Source organism: Panthera tigris, chromosome B1 (genome assembly GCF_018350195.1).
Source record: "Panthera tigris isolate Pti1 chromosome B1, P.tigris_Pti1_mat1.1, whole genome shotgun sequence".
Taxonomy (NCBI): domain Eukaryota; kingdom Metazoa; phylum Chordata; class Mammalia; order Carnivora; family Felidae; genus Panthera; species Panthera tigris.
In genome coordinates, this window is record NC_056663.1 from 163,484,529 (window position 1) to 163,510,433 (window position 25,905).

The following is a 25,905-nucleotide window of genomic DNA, read 5'->3' on the forward strand; positions in this document are numbered from 1 at the left end:
TAGGTGAAATACTTTCTGAATTAAAGGGAGAATCCAATCCTAGAGTTGTTTGAGGGTTTTTTCCCCTTCAATGGTGTTAATATCAGGAAGATAAAAGAGAACAGGCTGATGTGTTTCATGTCATGACAAACTTTCAGAGCTCAGTTTGCTCCTTTCTTCTCTGGAATGTGTACAAATTACACTCTGAGCTGTTAAGGGATTACTTTCTTCACTTGTATTTATCAGCAAAACCTTCACAGAGGAATTTCTTCTAGTATTTGTAATAGTTTACATACCAGTTCATGGATGACAGAGATTATGCCTTACAGGAAATGAATCTTTGATATTTTTATTTTAATGTTTTATTTATTTTTGAGACAGAGAGAGACAGAGCATGAACGGGGGGAGGGTCAGAGAGAGGGAGACACAGAATCTGAAACAGGCTCCAGGCTCTGAGCTGTCAGTACAGAGCCCGACGCGGGGCTCGAACTCACAGACCATGAGATCGTGATCTGAGCCGAAGTCGGACGCTTGACTGACTGAGCCACCCAGGCGCCCCAGGAAATGAATCTTTGAATGTAATTGTGTGTGTGGTGTGTGTACACACACACATCATTGTGTAATAAGATAAAGGTCAAGAAAATTTGAGTCTCATAATGTACATATAACAGTGGAATCCATTCCATTAGCCCAAAAGCACTCTCTTCATGAAATCTAAGTGCTGTTAGAAAATTTCAGCATGTAGTGTATGTTAATAATTACAGGTAAAACGTCTATTTTGTAATTGTTATTCAATAACAAATGACAACCAAATATAGGTATAAAGTAATGAGAAGTGAGGGCATTAAACTAAGAAGTGTGGTGGGTTATCTCAACATGGTATATTCCAGTTGATGTAGAAGGAAAAGTAAATAATAAAATTCTAGGTATAGAAATGCCTCTAACACTGTCACATAAATTATCTTTCCAAATAACTAATGCTTGCCATTTGAATGGCCAATCTTTTTTTGTCTTTTATTATTATTTTTTTAATGTTTATTTATTTTTGAGAGAGAGAGAGACTGAGCACGTGTGGGGGAAGAGCAGAGAGAAAGGGAGACACAGAATCTGAAGCAGGTTCCAGACTCTGAGCTGTCAGCACAGAGCCCGCCGCAGGGCTCGAACTCAGAAACTGAGACGATGACCTGAGCTGAAGTCGGAGGCTTAACTGACTGAGCCACCCAGGCCAAATCTTTTTTAAGAACTTCAGATGCAGACAGAGTGTATTGAATATAAGCTTTTGGAATGATTAAGGAATGATTGTATTGTATTATTTAAAAAGTGCTATTCTGTGCAGACTCAGAGTTTGCTGCCTTCTCTGCTTAATAACTCCAGGCCAATTTTCCCTTTAATACGTTTTGTGTTTTCCTGCCGCATTTCTGTGCCACATTTCTTTCCTATCATCTGTGTCCTTTTCCCTGAAATGCTGTCTTGGTCAGCTTAGGCTCCTATAACAAAATGTCAGAAGCTGGGCGGCTTCTCAACAATAGAACTCTGCTTCTCACTTCCAGAGGCCAGGGAGTCCCAATATCAAGGTGCCAGCTGGTTCATTGTGTGGTGAGGCCTGTCTTCCTGGTAGCTCTTCCTGCTGTGTCCTCACATGGTTAAAAAAAAGAACTAGCTAGATCCCTGGCCTCCTCTTGTAAAGGCACTCATCCCATTCATGAGGCCCCTCCACTACCCAAAGGCCTCATCTCCTAATACCATCACATTGGGGGTTGGTGTTTCAACATAAGAATTTTGAGGGGATAAAAACATTCAGTCCATGACACTATTGCTAACCCATCTTTGTCAAAGCCCATCATATGTTGTTTTCTCCAAAGAGACTAGTCTCCATTACCTCAAGCAGATGTGACCTTTCCCTTCTTTGAGTAACAGCAATCCTTTGTATAATGCACATAATATTTACCTTACACTTAATATACGCTATATTACCATTATTCGCATATTAGCCTAACCCCGTTAGGTTGTAAATTAATTGTAGATAGCTATTAATTTATCCCAGGGCACCCAGCCCAGAATCTGGTCAAACTCCTTCATTTGTTTTACGTTACAGATGAATTTTACAGATGTATAGACTGAGGCCCATACCAGCCTAAGGTCAGGGGCTCTTTCACTTGCTTTTCATATTTTGGAGGAAAAATTCTACTCTGACCCATGAAGGAGAGTGACTCTGCTGCACAACTAAGTAGTAACTTAGGACCAAGCACGGCAAGGAACTGATCTTTATTCCTACGACAGAGACCATCAGTGCTTATTTTCGCACGGATTGAACTAACATCTGTGCACCTTAAAATTTGTGTCGATACACCATCATGGTATACATACGCTTTGGAAGTATCTTTCTTTTTCAGGAGTGGTGGTTCATTTATTTAGCCAGTGTGTGTTGGGCTTCCAGTGGGTGCAGGGCATGTGGCAACATGTTTCAGTCATGTTGCAGCGAGTAGGAAGGGAAAACCACTGGTGCCTAACATAGCAGTGTATCATCATTTGCCTAGAGTTAGGCGAGTGCAGGCATTCTTTTTGGTGAATGAGCTTGTAATTCATTCAACTTGCAAAGTACGGCAGTCTAAAATTTCCCAGGGTTGGCTGAAATCTAACTCTGTGATGAAGTGTCGTCCTACTACCTGAAAGTAACTCTTCCATCACAAATACTCAGCTCGTTTAGAAACCAGTAAGGATGCATTTGTTTCAGTTCAGCATCCTCCTGACTGATCAGTACCTCTTCCTGCTTCATGGACAGCCCCACGGGACCAGTGGGTAAACCATTCTGAATTATCTCCCTGCTCCCCCCACCTTCTGTCCAGAATTCACTGGGTGAAAGAAATTACATTTCAAATAAGTGAGAATGTATAGTAACCATATGTAGAATGAGAATCTGTATGAGAAGTTATTTTACCAAAGAATATATTTCTAAGTAAACACCTAAATCCTATTACGAGAAAAGTGATCTCCTTGATGTTTCTATGTGGCAATAGGTGATATTTAATTTCAACATTTTTTTAAGCCTGGGACTATTTTTTTTTAAACTGTTTTATGTAATCTGAGCCCAGAAACTCCAAAAATTAACCTGTGCAAACAGAATACTACTTCATTAAAAAAAAAAAAAAAAGTGTATATTGATGGCAATAGTCATTTATTCTGTGTTGATAAAAACTTTTTAAAAATGTTTTTAAACTTGATTAAAAAATGCGATTGTTTTTACAGGATACAGGTTCAGTGTTAAAGGAGGAACAAGTTCTGACAAGCTTTGAAGATGAAGGGTCATATATAATTCAAGAACAGCAGGATTCTCTCGTGTGTCGAGGGATTCTCAACTTGGAAGACACAGACATGCCAGAGCCCCTGGCTCCTGAGAGCTACCCTGAGTCCATCTGTGAAGAAGATGTCACCTTGGCTTTGAAAGAACTAGACGAAAGATGTGAAGAAGAAGAAGCAGATTTCTCTGGACTGTCTAGGTGAGAATACGGTAACTCAGTCACTAAAATGAGGCGGTATTTCCTCTCTCAGCCCCTCCCTAACAGGACCCTCTACTCCAGCTTACATACCTTCATTTCTGTGGTTAGCCTATAATGCTGCTGCCTTCCTTTTAAAAGATAAAATGACTGTGATGGGTTTATTTTTTTGTTATTGACCTTCAGTTCACTGAAAGAAAAACAAGTAGGTAATTCTTAAAGCACAGAGAGCAACACTGTGCATTTAGAAGCGTACCCAACACCTATTTTGGCAAAATGGCTAATGGTCGGTTGTTAAGTTAATATTGGGCCCTGGCCAGAGCCAAGTATCAATATCATAGGATGAATTTCTGTAACGCTATACAAAATCTGAAGTATATGCAAAACATTGTTCTACATTTTCCTTATCAGCGGTCAGAGTTGTAAAGTCGGATTTACATAATGAGCAGAAGTGACAACTTCTTACTACCATCAGATGTTAGATTATTCCTTTTACATGTTCATGTTCCGTGTATTCAAAATACATTATCACAAAGTCTCAAGATTCCCAAAGGGCATTTTCTTCACTCATGGGCTCACAAAATGGAATAATCAATTATTACATATATTTCTTAAAAGAAATCTTGGTGGCTGTTATGAAACCTGTAAACCAAATAGTTCTATAATGATTAGAATTATAATATAATCTGTTGTTTTATTTTTTTATTTTTTATTTTTTTTTAATATGAAATTTATTGTCAAATTGGTTTCCATGCAACACCCAGTGCTCATCCCAACAGGTGCCTTCCTCAATACCCATCACCCACCCACCCTTCCCTCCCTCCTACCCTCCATCAACCCTCAATTTGTTCTCAGTTTTTAAGAGTCTCTTATGTTTTGGCTCCTCCCCCCCCAACCTTTTTTTTTTCCCTTTCCCTCCCCCATGGTCTTCTGTTAAGTTTCTCAGGATCCACGTAAGAGTGAAAACATATGGTATCTGTCTTTCTCTGCCTGACTTATTTCACTTAGCATCACACTCCCCAGTTCCATCCACGTTGCTACAAGAGCCATATTTCATTCTTTCTCATTACCAAGTAGTATTCCATTGTATATATAAGCCACATCTTCTTTATCCATTCATCAGTTGATGGGCATTTAGGCTCTTTCCATAATTTGGCTATTGTTGAAAGTGCTGCTACAAACATTGGGGTACAAGTGCCCCTACGCATCAGCACTCCTGTATCCCTTGGGTAAATTCCTAGCAGTGCTATTGCTGGGTCATAGGGTAGATCTATTTTTAATTTTTATTATTTAAATTTTATAAATATTTGTTGCGTAAAATATTGTTCTTTATAAAGGTATCTAGTTTAATACCCTATCAGTGCATCTATTTCCCCATTCAATTATTTCAAGCTCCTTGATAATTATTTTTATACAAAAATTAATATTTAGTAATCACCAAATATTTCAGAGTTTCACTCTTACAATAAAAAGCATTCATTTGTATTTCAAGTGATAATAGAGGTTTTGTTTTTTTCTTAAGTAAGGCTCCACGCCCCATGTGGGGCTTGAACTCCTCACCCCAGCATCAAGAGTTGTATGCTCCTCTGCCTGAGCCAGTCAGGCGCCCCCTCAAGTGATAATAGAGTTTCAACATCTACCACACAGAAGGAGACCTTCACTCCCAGTACATCAAGAATGTTTTCCCATATTTGAAAGTGTACATTTGGATATTAACAATGTTGGTGACACGGCTTGTTCGCATTACCGATTTGGATGGCAGTAGCTATGCAGTCACTCGTTCATTCGTCATACACAAGTTCGGCGATGCCAGATACTCAACTATTGGGCTTCCTAAAAGGTTGGAGCCAAAATCATTGGCCTTGGCCCTGTATTGAAGCTGAAACAGAGCAGTGCATCCCTACTGGATATAGAGGGATGATTACCTAAGCTCACGAGACACATTTTGTTAAAGTCAATCACCACAGCAACCTTGTAAAAATATACTGTTTTGAGGTATAGCTTAAGTTGCCACTTCAAATGCCTGCTTTATTTTGATCTTTGGCCCATCTTTACCCAGATGCCTCTCTTCCACATGAATTGCTCTGCAATTTCTGCAAAGCCTTCAGAGCTCCTTTGCAATGTGAAACATGCAATTCTGAGACCCTGAGTGACACTCTACTGAGTGTCTTGACTCAAATATCTCTTCACAGTCCATATAAAGGACCTAAGCGAGCCTTTGACCAACCAAATAGCCAAAACCCCTTTACATGTTATCGCCATCAGTTTGGACCTGTTCAATCAAAAAGCCTCCAAAATTGACCATTTAAAATGAAAGTATTCTGAGGTGCCTGGGTGGCTCAGTTGGTTAAACATCTGGCTTCGGCTCAGGTCATGATGTCATAGTCCATGTGCTCGAGCCCCATGTCGGGTTCTGTGCTGACGGCTCAGAGACTGGAACCGGCTTCAGATTCTCTGTCCCCCCCTCTCTCTGCCTTTCCCCCACTTGTGCTCTCTCTCTCTCTCTCTCAAAAATAAATAAACATTAAAAATAATAAAAATAAAATGGAAGCATTCTTTTTTAAGTTTATTTGTTTGAGAGAGAGAGAGAGAAAGAGAGTGCATGTGCATGGGGGAGGGGCGGAGAGGGAGAGAGAGAGAGAGAGAGAGAGAGAGAGAGAGAGAGAGAGAGAATCCCAAGCAGGCTCCACACTCACAATGAGTGTGAGCCCCATTGCAGGGCCCAAACCTCCGTGAACCGCGAGATCATGACCTGAGCCACGATCAAGAGTCAGATGCTTAACTGAGCCGCCGAGGTGCCCATAATATGAAAACATTCTCATCTGAATTATTCACAGAAGCTACTGAAATTAATCCATTCCCCTGGCATATTCTAGGACTTGGTTTGCTTTGAGGTGGTTACATGAAATTAAGTTTCTAATTCCAGAGATGCCACGTAGAAAGAACACAGAGATCTGCTTATTTGGACTCTCTTAGGAAGTTTAGGCGATTGTACGTTTTCTAAGTCAATGCATGTGTTTGAATACACACGGTCTGTGTTGGATGCCTTTGACTATTTTCAGATGGTGTCGTGATTACTGTGATATTTGTATTAACAGTCAAGATGAAAAAGAGCAAGATGGCTTTCCAGAAGTCCAGACCTCCCCTCTGCCATCACCATTTCTTTCTGCCATAATAGCTGCCTTTCAGCCGGTTGCATATGACGACGACGAAGAAGCCTGGCACCGCCACGTCAGCCAGATGCTGTCCGACACCGACGGGTCCTGTGCAGTGTTTACTTTTCACGTGTTTTCCAGGCTGTTTCAGGTCCGTGAGGCTCACGGTTTTCTGAATTTATATCAACAGTTACTTGATAAGGTTCTGGTGTTTTGATCTAAAGTCTGTATCTTACCTTCTGTTTTCTATTTTTACGTTATTTTATTTGTTTTAGTGTCTCAGGTTTTCATATGCCCACTGATTTTCTTTAAAAAAAAAAAACAGTTCTCCCCAAAGATGGTGATATTATTTAAATTTATATTGTGACACTGTAGTAACTGCTGGTAATTTATGCAGTGACGAGTACAGATCCCTCCCTTCAGGCAACTAAAGCACAACTTGGAAGCAGCATCTGATAAATTCTCTGCAGTAGGGGGGACGCCAGAAACATAGTCCCTGCCTTCCAAGAGCTTACAGTCAATATCACACAAGTTTATACTTAAATACTAAATTAATTAACAATTTTGTGTCTCGACACACCTTAAAAATTTTAGCTAAGGTTGCTTCCAACTGTGAAAACAATGACATGAGCTAACATTGCAGTGCGTGATAGGCATTGTGCTAGATCCCTTAAATCATTTACTTCTTGTAACAGACCTGTGAAATGTACATGTATTTGGAGCATTCTGTAGCTGGGGAAACTAAGGTACCAAGAAATGCCATTTAAGTCCTCATCCGCTGAACTGTGTACCGCTCTTCCTCTTGACCTAAGCAAATGCTGCCCATCTGGGAAGACCTAGCTAAGGACGTATTCTCGCTGCAGCTTTCCCACCTATGGCAACCGCCAGCCTCTCCCTTCCGGAAGCTCTTTACGCTCATTAGCTGGAGCATTTGTTTTATTCTGTACTTTTGCCCTGCTCCTTGGTTTCCTATTTAGTAGTTTTTTTCTTTCCAATGATATTGTTTCCTGATGCCTGAGACTGTAGCTGATGCTTTTATTGTGATTAAATCATAACGACACCCAACAGTGCAACACATGCCCATGTAGGCACATGTTAACTATTCCTATAACTATGCCATTGACAATATAGTCTCATTCACTGAGTGCTCATTGTGGGTAAGGCACAATTGGATTATTTTATGTTAATGAGTATTCTTGAGTTTTGAGAAGGTATTACCCCTAATGCATATGTATGACTTTAATTAAATCCGATGGCAGCTCAGAGCCCAGGACAGTAAACCACATTTACTGAAAGTTTCTTTCAGGTAGAGCATTAGAAGAGCTGCTTCTCCAGACATGTAAGGACTTTATTCCCCGTGATGTGCAGCATGTATTCCTTCTGTCTCTCCCAATGAAAGAAATCTCAGGAATGGGGAGATGAATGGCATGTATCATTAGTTTCTTTTTCTAAGTAGTGCTGTTTTGTAAATCTTTGATCATTTTGTGAAATTAACGTTTCCAAAGAAAAGCCTAAAAACATGGATTTACAGACCAGTTATTAGAATGCTGTATATCACTACGACAGTGATTTTATTTATTTATTTAAGTTTATTTATTTTGAGAGAGAGAGAGAGAGAGAGAGAGAGAAAGACAAAGCATGAGCCGAGGAGGGACAGAGAGAGACAGAGAATCCCAAGCAGGCTCCACAATGTCAGCACAGAGCCTGACACAGGGCTCAGACTCCCGAACCGCAAGACCAAGAGGCAGACACTTAACCAACTGAGCCACCCAGGCACCCCACTACAATAATGATTTTAAAAGAAAAGTTTGCCCTGATTACAAATGATGCTTGTTAAAGATGAAAAGGGCCTTCTTACGAAATACTAAATATTTTTTTACGCTTTTTTCCATAGACAATTCAGAGAAAGTTTGGAGACATAACTAATGAGGCAGTCAGCTTTCTTGGTGAGAGTCTGCAACGCATTGGTACCAAATTTAAAAGTTCACTGGAAGTGATGATGATGTGTTCAGAATGCCCAACAGTCTTTGTGGATGCTGAAACAGTAAGTATTTTTTTAAGTTTGCTTATTTATTTTGAGAGAGAGTACGCATGTGTGAGCAGGGGGAGGGGCAGAGAGAGAATCTCAAGCAGCCTCCGTGCTGTCAGCACAGAGCCCAATGGAGGGCTCGATCCCACAAACCGTGAGATACCTGAGCCAAAATCAAGAATGAGGTGTACAGGTTTATATTTTCAATTTGACTGTAAATATCCAGCAAAATATAATTCCGGTGTATTACATGCAGTGACTTGTGACTCTGATTCTGACTCCTCCCTCTCATCACTCTTCAGAGTCATAGATGGGAAGCTAGAAACTCATGCTCTAGAGATAGGTACTTTCCCTCTGATTCTTGAATAACCGTGGTAGGAGAGGGCTAGACCTACTCCCATGAAGAAACCAGGGCCCCTCGGTCTTCCCATTTTGTTTTAAAACACACTCAGAGATTATGTATTAAGATATTCAGAGAATTAAGGTTTAACAAGCTTCAAAAGTTTACCTTTAAAGGTATATACCGGTCTGACATGCCATTTCACACCGAAGGCAGTTTTTGAAAGCATTTGAAGGTATGGTCATCCTTGGTGGCACCCCAGAAATCCCCCTGTATTCCTGCTCTGTTTCAGTGAAAGGTCAGCCCTCGGTATGGGACAGAGTGAAGTAAGGGACACTGGCACGAAGTCAGGCCAAAACCCAGCTATCCGAAATTCCATGATCCAAAAGTTGTCGGTCTCATGACTGTGATCAGAAATGATAACCTGGACCAATGTTTCTGATTTGACAGCTGACGTCATGCGGTTTGCTGCAAACACTCAAGTTCAGTGTTTTGGAGTTGCAAGAGCATCTGGATACCTACAATGCCAAAAGAGAAGCAGCTGAGCAGGTCAGTCTCTTCACCACGTGAAAACGAGTTTGCTTTTGACCCCGGAAACGTGCACTTGGCAGCTGAGTAGCCCAGATAGAAGAGGTCCTCTCGGCACTTGCCTCAGGGTTCTACTGAGAATTATGGGGCCTCTGGAACTGTCTGTTCAGTGGGTTCCTACCTGTAGCTTTTAGAAACCAGCCCTCTAAGAACCTGAGAACACGGTGGAAAACTGCAGCGTTTTAAAAAGCTCAATGTGGAGACCGCATAGCTGCTGTCAACATTGCAAGTGGGGAAAGAAAGCTGTACTTCTCGGAGAATGCATTATGGTACCGTGATGTAAGAAATCTGTAACCAGTGACAAAGCTGGGACCTTTTTTCCAGCGCTGTGGACGTGGGCAGGCAAAGGGAAGAATAAGCATGTAGTCGATTCTAGATACTACTTGCAGGGAAGTGTTTCTTCAGCTCCAATCTGGCCCTGCAGAATGGCAGTAGTTCTGTTCCCTCAGAGTAAATGTTTTCAATTAGCAGGGGCAGAAAAACTTGAAAAGTTTTTTTCACATAAACGGTATACAGTAGGCATTTTTTTCCTAGGATAGATGGATCTTCCATGAATTAGTATTAAACATTACATGTAGCACTCGCTTCAGCAGCTTGTATACTGAATTGGAACCATCCGGAGAAGATTCGCAGGATTAGCATGGCCCCTGTGCCAGGAGGACATGCAAATTCATGAAGCGTTCCATCGTTTTTGGAATATTATTCACTCATAAAAACAGGATGAAATCTTGCCACCTGCAGTGACGTGAGCTAGAGAGTATTATGCTAAGTGAAATAAGTCAGTCAGAGAAAGACAAGTACTGTATGATTTCATTCATCTGTGGAATTTAAGAAACCAAAGAAATGAACAGGGGGTCAAAACAGGCAAACCAACAAAAGATTCTAATGGCAGAGAACACGCTGATGGCTGCTGGAAGGGAGGTGGGTGGGGGATGGGCTAAATGGGTGATGGTATTGAGAGCCCTTCCTGTGATGAGCACCAGTTGCTGTATGTAAGTGATGAATCACCAAATTCTAGGTCTGAAACTAATTTAAAAAAAGTTTTTTGATTAAAAAAAATATCCCACGTAAAGGCCTAGGAAAAGTATAAAACCTGTCTCTTATTCCCTTAGTATACGAGGTAAGAATATAAGGCACAGATACTGTATATGAATAATTAGCAACAGAAGTAAAGTGTCAGTTTATAGCTATAGATAAAAGTATTGGCAATGACAGAGACTCTGCAGAATTGTGCACATCTAACAGACCAGACGCCATTTACTGTGACTTCCAAAGAGAGGTCACTTTGGGCTATTAGGAAAACTTCATGGAATAGAGATCTGACCTTAGGCCTTGACGAGATGGTAATTTTAGATTGGGGGATTCTTTCAGGGCAAGAACATGCTATAGGAAAATACTTCTATTAAGAGCTTTCTCCCCTTATAAGGGAGGAAGGAATCTTACATTTGGACTGAAAGAATTGCAGATTGGTAAAGAGGAAAGACTTTTCAACATCAGGGCAGTATCGGGCAAGATCTGGTCATCTTACAAATATAGTAGTCTGCCCCTTATCCACAGGGGATACATTCTAAGACCCCCACTGAATGCCTGGAACCATAGATAGTACTGGAACCCTATGTATACTATGTTTTCTCCCATACATGATGAAATTTAATTTATAAAGTAGGCACAGTAAAAGATTATAAAATAGAACGATTATAATAATTATATATTATATATATAATATGTATTACATTTATAGAAAGTTATATATTTGTATAAATATATAATATGAATTATTAAATTAAATATATTTATATTAATATAATTTATATATTTATATGGTTTATATATAATATATATTTATATAATTTATAATTAATATATATTATAATTAAATATATAATTATATATAATAATTATAAAATAGAACGATTATAACAATAGACTGTAATAGAAGCTGTGTGAATGTGGTCCCTTTTTCTCTCAAAATATCTTCTTGTACTATACTCACCCTCACTGTTGTGATGTGAAATGATAAAATGCCTTCCTGATGAGACGGAGAGATGAAAGACGCAGGCATTATGACGTAGCGGTAGGCTACTGTTGACCTTCTGACAACAGTTCAGAGGAGGATAGTCTGCTTCTGGACAGCCCTTGACTTTGGATAACTGAAGCCACAGAGAAGGGTGGGGTACTGTAACACTGCCATGTGTGTTCTTGTACCTGTCTTTTGTGTACTTAGGTCCACTGTCTGTTGAGTATCTAGGAGTAGAATTGCTGGGTCATGGGGCATACACACGTTCAACTTTAGCAACTTCTACCCATCCAGTTTTCTACAAGATAGTGTTTCAGTTTGTAATCCATGAAGAAGTGTGTACAAGAGTTACTGTTGCTTCCTATCTTTGCCACCACTTGTTACTTCCAACTTTTAAATTTTTGGTCATTCCGTCTAAATCATTTTGTGTCTTCAGAAACCTTTTCTGAAGATTTCTAAGTCATTTGTGTCTTCCAAAACCTTTGCCTTCCCTAGACGCTGCAGAAAATCATGCCTTTCTGCATCCGTGCCCCTTTCCAACATGGCTTTGCTGTTCCTTCCATCAAGAGATGAGGTCTGTTTCCCCACTTCTGAAGTCTGAGATGTCCTTCTCTTTTTCTGACCAATCAAATTCAGCAACGAAGCTGTGCAGTTTCTGAGACTAGCATTCAGGCCTCTTGCAGCTTCTGCATTTGCCATCATGTACATTTGGATAAACTCTGGAAAACTAATTTGACCCTTAGCCTCCTGGAGGATGAGAGGCCATGTGGAAGAGAATGGAAGCATCCCAGCTGACAGCTAGCAGGCCGGGTATTTAAGTGAGGCCAGCTTAGAACTTCCAGGCTCTGTCAAGCCATCAGATGACTGTGGACTGATGAGGGACCCAAGGCAAGACCAGAAGGAACTCCCAGCCAACACAGATGTGTCTTGTTGTTTTAAGCCATTAAGCTTTAGAGAGGTTGGCAATATAGCGACATTTACCATCTACAATAGGAAAACACCAAACGCCTACAAGTGAATCTAGTCAAAGATACGCTATATCTCCACCCAGAAGACTTCAAATGTTCCTGAAAGAAATTAAAGGCCACCTCAATAAATGAACGACTATACCATGTTCATGAATCAGAAGACTCAAATGGGTAAAGATGTCATTTTCCCCCAAAATCTGTAGATTTAATGCAACCCTCATTCAAAATCTCAAACTGTCTACCAATGGAAATTGACAGGCTAACTCTACAATTTATATGAAAGTACAAACAGCTAATTATAAGGCAAACCACCTTCTTGAACACAGATCTGCAAACTATATAGGTCATAACTAGCCCACTGTTTTTATAAGTTTTTTGGGGACATAGGCATCGTATTTGTTTACATATTGTCTATGGCTATTTTTGCACTACAACATAGTTAAAATAGTTGCAACAGAGAATAAATGATTTGCAGCACCTAAAATCTTTACTCTCTGGCCTGCACAGAAATAGTCTTAAAAACCTTGTCCATGAAGAACAACAACAACAAAGCCTAAATAGAGTTAAACTTCCAGCCAGTAAGACTTATTAAAAATTTCAAAAGAGTGTATCATTGGCATAAGAATAAACAAATATGCCAATGGAATATAGAGAATCCGATAACAGATATATATATATAAAATATTATTATAATTATATATTAATATATAATTTACAGCAAAGGTGCTATTGCATTGTAGCGGGCAAAGAATCTTCTTTTCAATGAATTTGCTGAATCAAGTATTTGTATACAGGAGAAATGTGATGCCTTCAGAGAAACCATCTCACCATTTCTTGTCCCGTCTATTCTTTGTTACCTTTTTTTTCTTGTCGTCCTTCTTGTCTTCTATCAAGCAAGTATTTTTTGTTACTCAGTTTTCCCCCCCTAAAAGTTTTTACTATTATAATATATATATTATATAATATATAATATATATATTATATAATATATATATTAACACATATATATAACATGTATATATATTATATTAACACATATATATAACAATATATTATATTAACACACATATATATAACACATATATATATTAACACACACACACACACACACACACACATATATATATATATATATATATATACACATACACATATATATATATAAACACATTCTTCCCATTATTCCTGGAGTCTCTTGATCGTCACTGGTGAAAGTCAAGGGTATTCATCAGGACCATCTTGGCAGGAAATGAACAGTCTTTTTCAACGCCAGAAGACCAGAAATCTGCTTACATCTTTAGCCTCCCAGACGGCTTGGTGGTTTGCTAGCCTCTCCTCCTGCTGCATGTGCTAAACGTGGTACCAAGGGAAGCTGCACACAGACCGTCAGCTCTCTTCTCTGCTGCCCCCTTTCCTCCAGCATCCTGGACCTTGATACCTCCCTACCTTTGTTAACCCTCTTTGCCCAGCTCGGTGACACTGTGGGCCAGACACCCTGGGGCACCACTTTCTGTTCAGCCTCTCTGCCTTAGGAACAAGCAAAGCTTTGAATAAGCAAGTCCTCTGGATTAAACACAGGCATCTTTGCAGGCTCCCTTTCCGTGCTTTGTCTAACGCCCTCACCCCTGGTGGAGGGTATTCTGCTTCTGTAGTTGTCCATGGAGGACTGACCTTATACAGGCTCCCCCATCATGCCCAGGAGCAGAACCTCTCCAGTTCAATTTTAACCTTCATTTGAGCCCTGAGTAAAGAAACAGTTACGACCGGAAGACTGATTGGATGTAAACTGGAGGACATTTTATACACAAACTCCTGTGTCTTGTCTACACTGGCTGGAAACATGTGGATCTCTATTGTTCAGGCCAGTGTGCAGCCACAAAACTATCGGCTTGGGGCTTGTCTTTTAACAGAGTAAAAAAAAAAAAAAAAAAAAAACATGTTGAATAAGGCTCCTAAAATGCTGTACCATTAGGCATAGAATAGAAAAATGTATGTCTAATAAGAATAAGCCAGTAAACATTCAATTGAAACTATTTTTTCTAATTTATTTATTTCTAATTTTTTCTAATTTATTTCTATTTATTAGGATACTTGGACAAATTGGACTGGGTTAGCGAGCATGATTAGGTGTATAAACATTTTAATATTTTGTATGAAGACTAATGTACACATTCTACAAGAGACTGCAGCTGAATTTTGCTGATAGAAAGAAATCTGCTGGATACCTTTTGACAATGGATGCCAGCAGCTGTATCTCACTAGGACAGCTTCACATGTTTTCTTCAGAGATGCTGTGAAGCAAAAAGCCTAAGGGCCTGTGCAGTCTGAGGGACTGGGATAAAAGCAACATAAGGTCACAGAGTTGTTTTGAAATCACTGAGATGTCTAATTTTCATTCTTTGCATGTAGAATGTTAAGCTACAGTTGAACGTTTTAAATGCCTAGTACTGAGATATTTTCAAAGAGAATACTTAATGTAGCTAGTAGTTTTTCTCAAAGTCCTAGTGATTTCTTATATATATTAGTTTTATGCTCAATCTGTCACACACATAAAGAACAAGGAAGTGAAAATAATGGGTATTGACAATATCAAACTGTCAAAACCTAGTAGCTTAACTTGAAGGCTCTTAGCTTTCACTTGAGCTTGGACATTCCATGACTCCAACATTTTTTTCCCACTAAACTATAATGCTATTATTTTATTTTTATTTGACCAAAGAAAAGATCCCTTAAGTAAATACCCAATTTTAGGAAATAGCCCCTGGATAAGGAAAAACCACATTTGGCTTCTGTAGTCAATATTCTTGGGAGATAACATGTTTGTCATTCATTACGGTCCAAAAGGAAGGAAAAGGAAAAGGAAAAACAAGATTGAAAACGGGTTTCGGTTTCTGTTTCACTAATTAAAACTGACACTAGTCTTCTGAGAATTACACTTCTGATAAGCAAACAGACCTGGTTAATTCTGAGTTGGCTTTATTAAATTGTGCTTCCAAAGGCGAAGCACATCTTTCAATTTCCCCATCTTCCATTAGACAAAGGTCAGGTATAGGTTGTGAAGATTTCCAATAAAATCTGCAAAATGAAGAATACTCTGTACTGAAATGGAGCACCGGAGGTCCCTAGAAGAGCAGACTGTTTATTGTGTTTCTGTGAATAAACCATCACAGTGTGTGCATCTAGCCGTATTTACACTATCAGCCTGCTTCCGGTTTGTTGCATATAAATAATTAGGCTCAGTGGAGGTTGAAGGCTATGTCTATAACCAATCCCAGAATTCCAAGTTAACTTTTAAAGTTATTTTATATGCACAGGCTGTTGTATTACCAGTGTCATCGTGCCTTGTACAGTACATTGTGCCTTGTTAAAATTTACGGTTACTTATTTCTTTAGTGGTTAGACAACTGTAAGAGGACATTTGGTGCCAGAGAAGACGTGTATAGGATAAACACAGATGCACAGGTAAGACTCTTCTTCTCGGTTTTGCTGTATTTCTATGTCAGGTGAAATAATGCGTATGTTCGAAGGTCCCTATTTGATAATCCTAGAAATAAAATTGATAACACTCTTCATTTTTGTTATCAGAACGATCTTTGTCAAAGGTAGGTTTCACCGAAATATTGGCTTAGTAATGAAAAATTCACTTTAATAAAAATGAACGACCAGCTTGTGACTGAAGCTTAATAACATTCAGCAGATAAGCTTGATGGGTATCTGGACAGTCCAAGTTAGATTGTACTTACATCTGCCTCTTGAAAAAAATGTTTCTTTTGCATTAGTATTCTGCAGATCAATTGTCTGGTCAGCAAAGCAAACCTAAGGAGTCATGTTGTATACATTTCTATTAGCCTTTCTAAAGGTGAAATTCTGATTGGGTAAATTATAACTTTTTTTTTACAGTGTAAAAGTCAGTGAAAATAAAAGTAACATTTTCTTAGAGGAAAGTGCATACATATATGTAACAGTACATTAAATGAGGATAAATTAAGCCTACAAATTATTCTAAGTGGGGAATATGGGTTGCATTCATCAATTTAATTTAACGACCTCAAAAATAAGTTAATGACCTCTACATTGATGTCAGAGCTCCAGTCTTTTTCAACACTGGTTATGCTGTTAGAGATTTCTAGTCACTGTAAAAGTTACTGTACTATTATAAAAATTGGAAGTTTTTAAAAAACTGAAACATTGAGAAGATAATCGTATACTCTCAATAAATGAGTTTCACATTCATTATCTCTGTCCTTCCAAGTGTCTTGTACATGCTCTCATTATCCCCATTTTGCAGAAGAGGAAACCGAGGCTCAAAGAAGAAAATTTATCTAAAATCAGTAAGAAAAGAGTTAGAATTAAGATTCCAGTCTAGGCAGGCTGACTCCGAATCCTGCACTGTGTTCACAAGGAGACTGTCTAATCAATCACCCATGTAAGGAAAGAAACAAGGGAAAATAAGGAATTAACCCCTAAACTAGAATTGGAGCCTTTGGTTCTGTCTTTGCCACTGTTTAACGACATGGCTTGAGCAAGAAAGATAAACTCCTTTTTTCCTATATGAATTAGGTGATTAGACTAAATGATTTCTTACATCCCTCTGCCTTGAAGAAAAGAAGTTCCATCTCCAAGAGTTTGAGTTCTAGCTCAAGGCTTTCTACTAAGTAAAAACTGTACATTTAAGACTTTCACTTATATCTTATTTCTCCTTTTATATTTAGCTCCTTGAGACTGGGGACACTTTTTACACATTACTAGTATCTGTTCCTGTGTACCAGAATAGTCTTTTGCATAATAAATATTTATTTTAAAATAAATGAAAAAAGAATGCACCTGCAAATTTCAATATACTTAAAAATCAGTAATTCTCAATCTGGAAAGCTGGCATATTTAGAGTAATTTCTGGTAATTGAGAACTATAGAATTAATTACATTTGTGTTATCTCCTACAACTGTGGGGATCATAAACTTTATCATGATTTCTTTTCCATTACATCCCCAAGTAGATGCTATGGGTGTATGCATAGAGAGCCAGTTCCGTTTTTTATGCTGATAGAAATGAGAAAAAGTATTTGCCACTCAAATAGTTGTTACTTTCCATATAAAACTGTGTAAAGGAGAACCTCAAACTCAGATATGCTAATGTGTTTGACATTGGATTATGTTCCACTGGTGTTCACTGAATGACTATCCACGTGATTTATGATAAGCAGTAGGAAGCTAAAGTTCACCTTTGCTTAGCAAATCCCTTCTAAATTGATAGGAATAAATGTTATATAAACAGTCCTTCAGAGGACACTATTTAGAAAAGCACGCTTCAAAAGGGACTCTTAGAAGCAATATTTATGTTATGGCAATTGCTATTTTAGAAATCATCCTTCTCTATTAACGAGGCTAGGTCCAAATTGCTATAGATATTTGATTGTAGTAATTTTTAAATAGTCCATAAACTTGATGTTTCACTATGTATTTTATATACATCATCTGACTCAAACCCAGCTGGGTCAAACTTCTGAAGCTCGCTAAATTGCATTTGGGAATACAATTTAAAACCCACATCCGCTGTTGATAGCTTACATTCTGACTCAGCACCAATCATGGCAACATAGGACCTAATTAGTAAGGGTAGGAAGCCTAGAATGACCCACACCAAAGATGATATTCTCATAGGTATTTATAAGAATATAGGCCGATTCTTTTCTGAAAACAGTAATGCATTTATTTTCTAGTCAGAAATTTTCCACTTTACTAATGGAAATTTTATGACGTTTGGTTTCTTTCACAAGTTTTCCCAAGATCACATCAGTTCAATTTTCTCCTGTAGTTTTCACACGAGAAATAAATTATAGCCTAAATGTAATTTAGTTATTTGGCAAAGAGTTAAAAACACCCTGTAACACTTGTTACCGTAAGCGTATAAAAAGTTTTGTTCTGGAAATAGCAAATTTTTCTTTTGGGTGCAATTAAATGTTCTTCAGTTTGCCTGGGACATCTGTGACCCTAGTTAAAATGATTTCTTACACTAATTCTTGGTCTTTTTCTTCCTTTGTATTTTTTGTGACCCGATCTCCTTCTTGCTTAGCAAATGGAAATTCTAGCAGTAAGTGATTTGTCTTAATTTATAGACTTATCCGTGTCAGACAAACTGATTTTCATTTGCCATTTGTGACCTAGCAGTGTTTTGTCCTGGATTACTCTAAGAGTAGTGTGTGTGCTTCAGTTCTGCCGTAGCCCTAATCCATGCAGCGTCGGTCCTATGAAGATGAAGGTTCCATCATTAATATGTACAACTCGCAGTCGCCTGTTTGTACATCTATAAACTAACATCTTTTCATTTTGAACATCAAAGTGCGTATGTTAATTTCATGGTCTCATTTCAATGAGATTACAAGGTTTGGGGTTTTGTTTTTAGAAAAATGGATTCATTTTTAGGTAAGAGGAAATCCACTGTTACTTTGCTTTATCAAGCATTTGTTGATAAATGCTGTGAGATGAACATCTCAATGGGGCAAAAGTATATGCATTTGTACATTTTTTTCATTATGAATTTTATTTAAAGCATTTTATAGATTGCCTGCTGAAAAATTTTTTGTCTAATGTGAAAATGTGCTTCATGCTAAGTGAATTATGTAACCAACAATTTATATTTTAATCCCAGTCTTCAAAGCATCTTTCATCACCTTCACACTGTATTAACTTGCTTACTGCAGAGAAATAAACGCCAAGATAATTTTAACATAATTACTTATATATTTTTATTGGAAATACACTGTCTAATCAAACCTCATGGAAAACGGTATCTGAATTTAACACAGTGTTATTTACTCCTAGGGCCTGGAGCTCTGTCGAAGGCTGTACAAACTACATTTTCAGTTGCTGCTTCTGTTCCAAGCCTACTGTAAATTGATCAACCAAGTAAACACGATAAAAAATGAAGCAGAGGTAAATATTCGATTGTAGTAGGAATAACTGATTCTAGAATATGAAAACATAATACATATATTCTTTGTAAAAGAGCTTATGTCAACAGTCACTTACAGTGAAACCTTTTTTCCACAATTGTCTTTTTAAAAGCAAATGATGTGCTGTTTCGGAACCTATCAGTAAATAAGACAGCAGGTAGCCAGTGGCCTTGCAAGGTTCAAGACCTTAAAGGTCACAGCAGCCACAACAGATCATCTGTAACCAAAAGTCAAATAAAGCACTTCAACTCAATGAAGTCATAAGTTAAATTATGAAACCCCTCCCTGCCCCAAACATCTTGTACATATATTTTTGTAGTTCTGGTGGCACACATAAGAATGAACATGTCAAAAACACTTTGAATGTTGGGAGTCACGTAATGAATAGGCTCAAAGGTGGTGACTTTAGTCTTTTTCCCCCCTTGTCCACACTGGTACTGAAACAGAAATGCTTTAACTTTTGTTAAATGGTTAAATTAAAAAATATATGCTGCTTTATATAAAATACATATATAATATATTTCAAAGGTAAATAACCTTTTAAAATATAAAGACTTTGCTGTCAAGAGAATTCATGACCCCCTCCCGTCCCTCCCCCGGCAGTGAATTTTTACTCTCCAAGATATAAATCCCATGTTAAAACCAATACAAACACTAGAAGAAAACAAAAAACAAACAAACAAAAAAATTGGTTACAGCCTGTTTTATTACAACTATCATAAACATTTATTATAACCTGTTTGTTTCTTTAAGTCATCTCTGTGCCCAGAGTGGGGCTCAAACTCAGGACCCTGAGATCAAGAGTCACATGCTCCACTGGCTAAGCCAGCCACGCGCCCCTATAACCTGTTACTTATCAAGAATATTTAAAGACTACAATTTGGTGGCTGAAAATAGAGAACTTGAAACATTAAGTGCCTTTAACCACTAAGTTTACCATTTGCAGATCTTTAAGAGAAGCTGCTGCTACCATCAGATGTATCTTCAGAGCCAAGTAAATGCTCTTCTTGTTACTGAATACACAAATAGATCGTTTTAAGGCATATTCATTTGTTCTAGGTCATCAACATGTCTGAGGAACTTGCCCAACTGGAAAATATCCTCAAAGAAGCAGAGTCTGCTTCAGAAAATGAAGAAATTGACATTTCCAAAGCTGCACAAACTACCATAGAAACTGCCATTCATTCTTTAATTGAAACTCTGAGAAATAAGGAGTTTATTTCAGCTGTGGCACAAGTCAAAGCCTTCAGGTAAAGCGTGAAGGGATTTCAAGGTGTGGTGCCTCTAAACCCGCACTGGCATCTTACAGCGATTGGGTCGGGTTTTCAATTTGCTGCGTCCGTAGCGCGTCTTTGTAAAAGCACGACAGCTTTGTCCACAGTTCTCACTGAAATGACGCCACTTTTAGACTTTGTTCACTCTCTAGAGGTTTTCGGTAATACGTTTGCCCAAACCTGCAAACAGATCCTCAGTGATTCACAAGGAGATTCTGTTCTAGGTATTAATTTAAAACGTGGTTAATATTAACCATTGCTTGATGGAGTCTCAGGACTTAAAAATATTGTGTATTTCAGATCTCTCTGGCCGAACGATATCTTTGGCAGTTGTGAGGATGACCCTGTGCAGACGCTGTTGCACATCTACTTCCATCACCAGACGCTGGGCCAGACGGGGAGCTTCGCGGTCATAGGCTCTGACCTGGACATGTCAGAGGCCAACCACAAACTGATGGAGCTGAATCTAGAAATAAGGGAGTCCCTACGCATGGTGCAATCATACCAGCTCTTAGCACAGGCCAACCCAGTCGGAACTTTGGTGAGCACTGGATTCTGAGAAGCTTCCAGGCGTTTAGGGAAGACACTAAACTGAAGATGATGCAGAATATTAATGAGCACCTTTTACGAACCCTTGCAGTTCACGGACAACCCTTCCTGGCGGCATCCACGACCACGGCGTAGCTGATGTCAAACCGGTATCAGAGTCAAAGATCTAAGGAAGAAAAAAAAAAAAAGAAATCTAATGGCTGCCAATACCTCCTACAATAACCGTATGAAGAAGGAGTTTTTAATTACTTAACCTAGGTGAAAAGAAAAGGGCTAAGAGTGATGCATACAAATACATGACTTTCTGGAGAAAGAAGAGAATTCTAGGACTGTTTGCAATAATGGCCTCTAATACTGAGACGTTGGAAAGCAGGTGACGTGAGGCTAAAACCCAGGCTCGTTCATTTTAGCTGAAAACCTGCAGGGCTGTGTGGATGCTCCACAGTCGATGCTTCATTATCTACGTGAAGAACCTTTAGTCGGATAGACAGACACGGAGAGACTTCTTTGCAAAAACCATTGACTTTTTTTCAACACGTGGGATGAGGGTGTGGGTGTTTTGTTTTTTAGTCTGTACAAGGGATTGTGTGTGCGTGAGCTGGGATGTGTGAATATGTGACAGTCCTATTTTCAAGGTATGGATGTTTGGTGATAACGTGTCAGCATGCCTAAAAGAGCACTGCAAGATTATTTTTGAAGAAATTTTATTTTATTAGATCTAACTCTTCATAGTGTGTAAATGTTAGAACATTTTAATAATATTTTAAAACTGGGCTTTCCCGGTATTTCGAAAAGAAATAATATATCTGTTAATGTTATTGGAATGCTGCTCAGCTCTCTGACCAGTGCTTACATTACGATTGTTGATAACTAACCAAAGTAGATGCCTGCAGAGACTTTAAAATGTAAAATAAAGATGTATGCTGCCCGTCAGCTATTCTCATTAGGAAAGTTAACTTATTTTACTCCATAATTATTATAGAAACTGTATAGATTAAAACCAGTATTGTACGTTTGTGCAATGCACTGTTATACAAGAATAGGTGTACAAAGCTAAAGAAAAGAGCGTGGTCACTGATGGTAGAATACAAGACTTGCGGGCTCTGAAGTCTGCAGAATTCAAGAAGAGAGATGCAAACCCAGTTTTATATGTTCATTCAGGACTCGCGTGTCTCACCCAAAAGGAACCTGGGGCTATGGGGGAAAATGAAAGGAAGCCTGAAGACTGACTACCAAAACATGCAATATACTTACTCACTGTCTAAGTCTGTAGCATAACACGAACTGGATTCTCTGTCCTTTTTTAAATAGCATTTTGTAAAAGAAATGAATGTAGTCCCACAACTCCTCTGATTTGAAAGGAACACCTTGTATTTTTTATAGGCATCTCTTATCCACTGTGACTTTCTTTTAAACTGGGCTCTGTGACTGCAGAGTTTAGAATGTAGAAATGAAATGCTTAGCTTTGCCTTTTCTTGGGGGTGTGGACCCTGCCAGAAATGTAATTATGCTCAAGTGCATTAATTGAAGGCACTGTGCACGCCGTTGGACTGCTGACTATAGTTATGTTACCTGTAAAATTCCATAACTGGTCACGGCACATTCGTAATCACTGTATTTTTTGACCCTGATAAAAAAAAAAAAAAAACAATTATTTTGATGGTGTTCTGGTACTGTAAATGGTGTCCTTTAAATTATTTAATAACTTTTGGGTGTGGGGCAGGAAGAGAGGGATGGCATCCAGAGACCCCCCCCCCCCACTTTACATCCTATCTTACCATCACCCTCTTATATCCTTTTTGTTAAAATAAAAAGCATTGTAGCTGTTGGTTTGTGTTGTATTTTAAAGGTCAGTGATTACAGTGTGCATCATTTAGGGACTTTGCAAATATGATCCTTGTTCTTAAGATAACTTTCCCTAAAAGGGGGAGAACGAAGTTGAGAACAAATGAGGTTGACTATTACCCAAACCAAACCCTGAACAGTTGGAATTTCCTTTTCATGCGTATGTAGCTAAATCTATTAATAAAGTAATATGATGAATATACCTACAGAAAGCAAGATGTAAATATAAAGTCATCAGGATGGTCCCTTTGCATTTAACAAAAATGTATCAAGTGCTTAATTTATTAATTACCTTATGCAGTTCTGATCAAGCCCTTTGTGCTTGTACAACCTTTTTCTTTTGCCCCTTAAGCTGATCTGGCAGTTTCTTCATTCGGCTTCTAGAACAGAAAGCAAACGCCTTTTTTTTTTTTTTTTTTTAAACAATTTAGAAAATATTTTCTACTTTTAGTGATCTAGAGGGTACTGTACAAACCACAGTCTACCATAAATTTAGGAAATAAACATTCATTCTCTTGGAACAGACTCACCAAAGCCACAGTGAGCCTTCCTCGTTTGGATCCAGGAGAAGTGCTCATCCACCGTGCCGTTAGAACCCACGTGAAAAGAAACAGGATATTAGAATCAACATAATTATCATTGTACTTGATGGCATTTATACAGATTTTTTTTCAAAAGAACCCACTGTCCCCTTAGCAAATGTATGAAATACGGGGAAAATGAGAAACACTGACACCCAGAGAAAACAGTATTCTGGGCTATTTCCTTCTAGTCTCTCAATCTCTTACTAAAAAAAAAAAAAAAGTGTGTGTGTGTATATACATATATACACACATTTTATAAATTTCCTTTGTACACAGTTTGATAGCACTTTCTAGTTGCTAGAACATCATCACCACAACTTTTATAAAAAAGATGTCTGTGCAGCATTGTTCAATGCCAGCTAAATCTAAGTAAAACCTACTATGATCCTTGCTGTCCTCTCAACTGTAAAATACGTTAGTTGCTCTGTTCGGAAAAATAACGATAAGCTACTTGACGTAACTACCCATATTAATAGCCTTAGGACTCACTTGCAGGTGTATTTCTATTGTCCCCTCACTCATTCCACAAGTGTTTACTGAGTGCACTTGCACGAATAAGTTTCCCTGTCCCTACCCTCAACCAAACCAGTAGGAACGGGTGTTAGAACATCGCCCTCCCCCACACCTAGAGCTGTCATTCATCCACTGTACAGCTAGAGTGATTATTTCTTTTTAACAGACCTGTTAAAAAGCTTTAATGGCTTTAAAACCTTCTAGTGAATTCTGAGGACAAAGACCAGTCCTCCTGAGCAAGGCCTAAAAAATCCCCCCAGTCTGGGCATACTGTCACTTGCCATCATGCTCATCCTTGTCCTCCACAGCATTCTACCACTTCGGCTTCCTTCTGGTTTTCACTGCCACTGGGCCTTTGCACATGCTACCTTGGTCTGGAAAGTTTCTCCTTCCCCTCTTCAACTAATTCAACTCACCCAAACTTAGGTCAGCCCAAGAGTCATTTTTCAGGCAAGTCTTCCCCTGACCTCCCTAAATATGATCCTCTATCACAGGCCTCTATCAATTGACCAAGTAGCTCTTTCCTATTAGGTGGCAGGAACTCCATGTTCCTTTTTTTCAATGCAGAAAATAATGGCCATCTATCCACTACACTGGAAGCTCCATAAGGGCAGAGGCCACATCCGTGTTTTTGCAAAGTACAAGCCTGACCCAGGTGGTAGTTCCATACTTCAATTCCATAAGCAATCCCCAGGGTGCTTGTTAAAATACGTCAGTCCCAGATAGTGATTCAGTAGGGATAGGGGCCTTGGACTCTGTTTTCACAAGCACCTTCCTAAGTCCATATGAATTCTGAGGGGACTTCCCATTGCTCTAAGGGTTCAAGAGACCCCAAACTCCATTTAGGTTCCTTATTCCTCACATTTGTCTACACCCAAGCATCCAAGATCTTAACAGACATAGCTAAGGTCATAAGGGTTAACTTAAACGGGACGATAAGAAAATTGGAAGGAAGGGGCATCTGGGTGGCACAGTTGGTTAAGCATGTGCTTTCGGCTCAGGTCATGAGCTTACAGTTTGTGAGTTCAAGCCCCACATCGGGCTTGCTGCTGTCAGCACAGAGCCCGCTTCAGATCCTCTGTCCCCCTCTCTCTCAACTTCAAGGAAAAAAAAAAAGTCGAAGAGAGGCATAATTAGTAACTGGTTCCAGTTATGTGGTTCCCATAACTATTAAACCAACAACCCTCAGCTGATTTCATTACAAGTCCCTGAGGGCTCTAGACAAACTGCCATCCCCAAGCAGGAGAGCTCTGGGAGCAGGGCCTTAGTATTTTCTTGGGGGTCCTGTAGAAAGCTGGCAGGTGCAGCTAGGATACGAATTCCTATGTTAGTTTGCAGTTATACAAACTACAGGACAAGGACCTAGCCTAAGTAGTCGGTTAACTTGAAATCTTCAAGTACACTTAATAGGCTTATTTTTAAGTTACCACCTGAAGTCTTAAAGAAGCTGCCCATGGCCACCCCGTTCCGGTCCCCACCTGTACCCTATGTGAAATTGTGATCCACCAGTCCATGTGGTTCACAGCCTCCCTCCCCACTAGATGCCACCCACAGCTAGCCAGCCGCTCGGGGGGCAACCCAGAGTCAGAACCCTAACTCTCCTCATACATTAAGGCC

The 25,905-nt window shown here is 38.9% G+C and overlaps 1 protein-coding gene and 1 pseudogene across 5 annotated transcripts in view; both read left to right on the forward strand.

Annotated features, from left to right (window-relative positions):
- Positions 1 to 23,087, forward strand: part of FRYL (FRY like transcription coactivator) — a 265,419-nt gene extending 242,332 nt beyond the window's left edge. For 2 of the 5 annotated variants that reach the window (XM_042984562.1, XM_042984564.1), the window contains 8 exons: positions 3,226 to 3,476; positions 6,572 to 6,779; positions 8,523 to 8,672; positions 9,448 to 9,546; positions 15,964 to 16,032; positions 19,393 to 19,503; positions 20,583 to 20,773; positions 21,098 to 23,087. In XM_042984562.1, the coding sequence (XP_042840496.1) occupies positions 3,226 to 3,476; positions 6,572 to 6,779; positions 8,523 to 8,672; positions 9,448 to 9,546; positions 15,964 to 16,032; positions 19,393 to 19,503; positions 20,583 to 20,773; positions 21,098 to 21,356 (1,338 nt within the window). In that variant the 3' untranslated portion in view covers positions 21,357 to 23,087. Of the gene's footprint in view, positions 1 to 3,225; positions 3,477 to 6,535; positions 6,780 to 8,522; positions 8,673 to 9,447; positions 9,547 to 15,963; positions 16,033 to 18,643; positions 18,662 to 19,392; positions 19,504 to 20,582; positions 20,774 to 21,097 lie in introns of all 5 variants that reach the window. The other 3 variants (XM_042984565.1, XM_042984563.1, XM_042984561.1) reach the window with 3 other exon arrangements.
- On the forward strand, positions 10,165 to 10,277 carry LOC122238237 (annotated as a pseudogene).
- Positions 23,088 to 25,905: the final 2,818 nt, after the last annotated feature.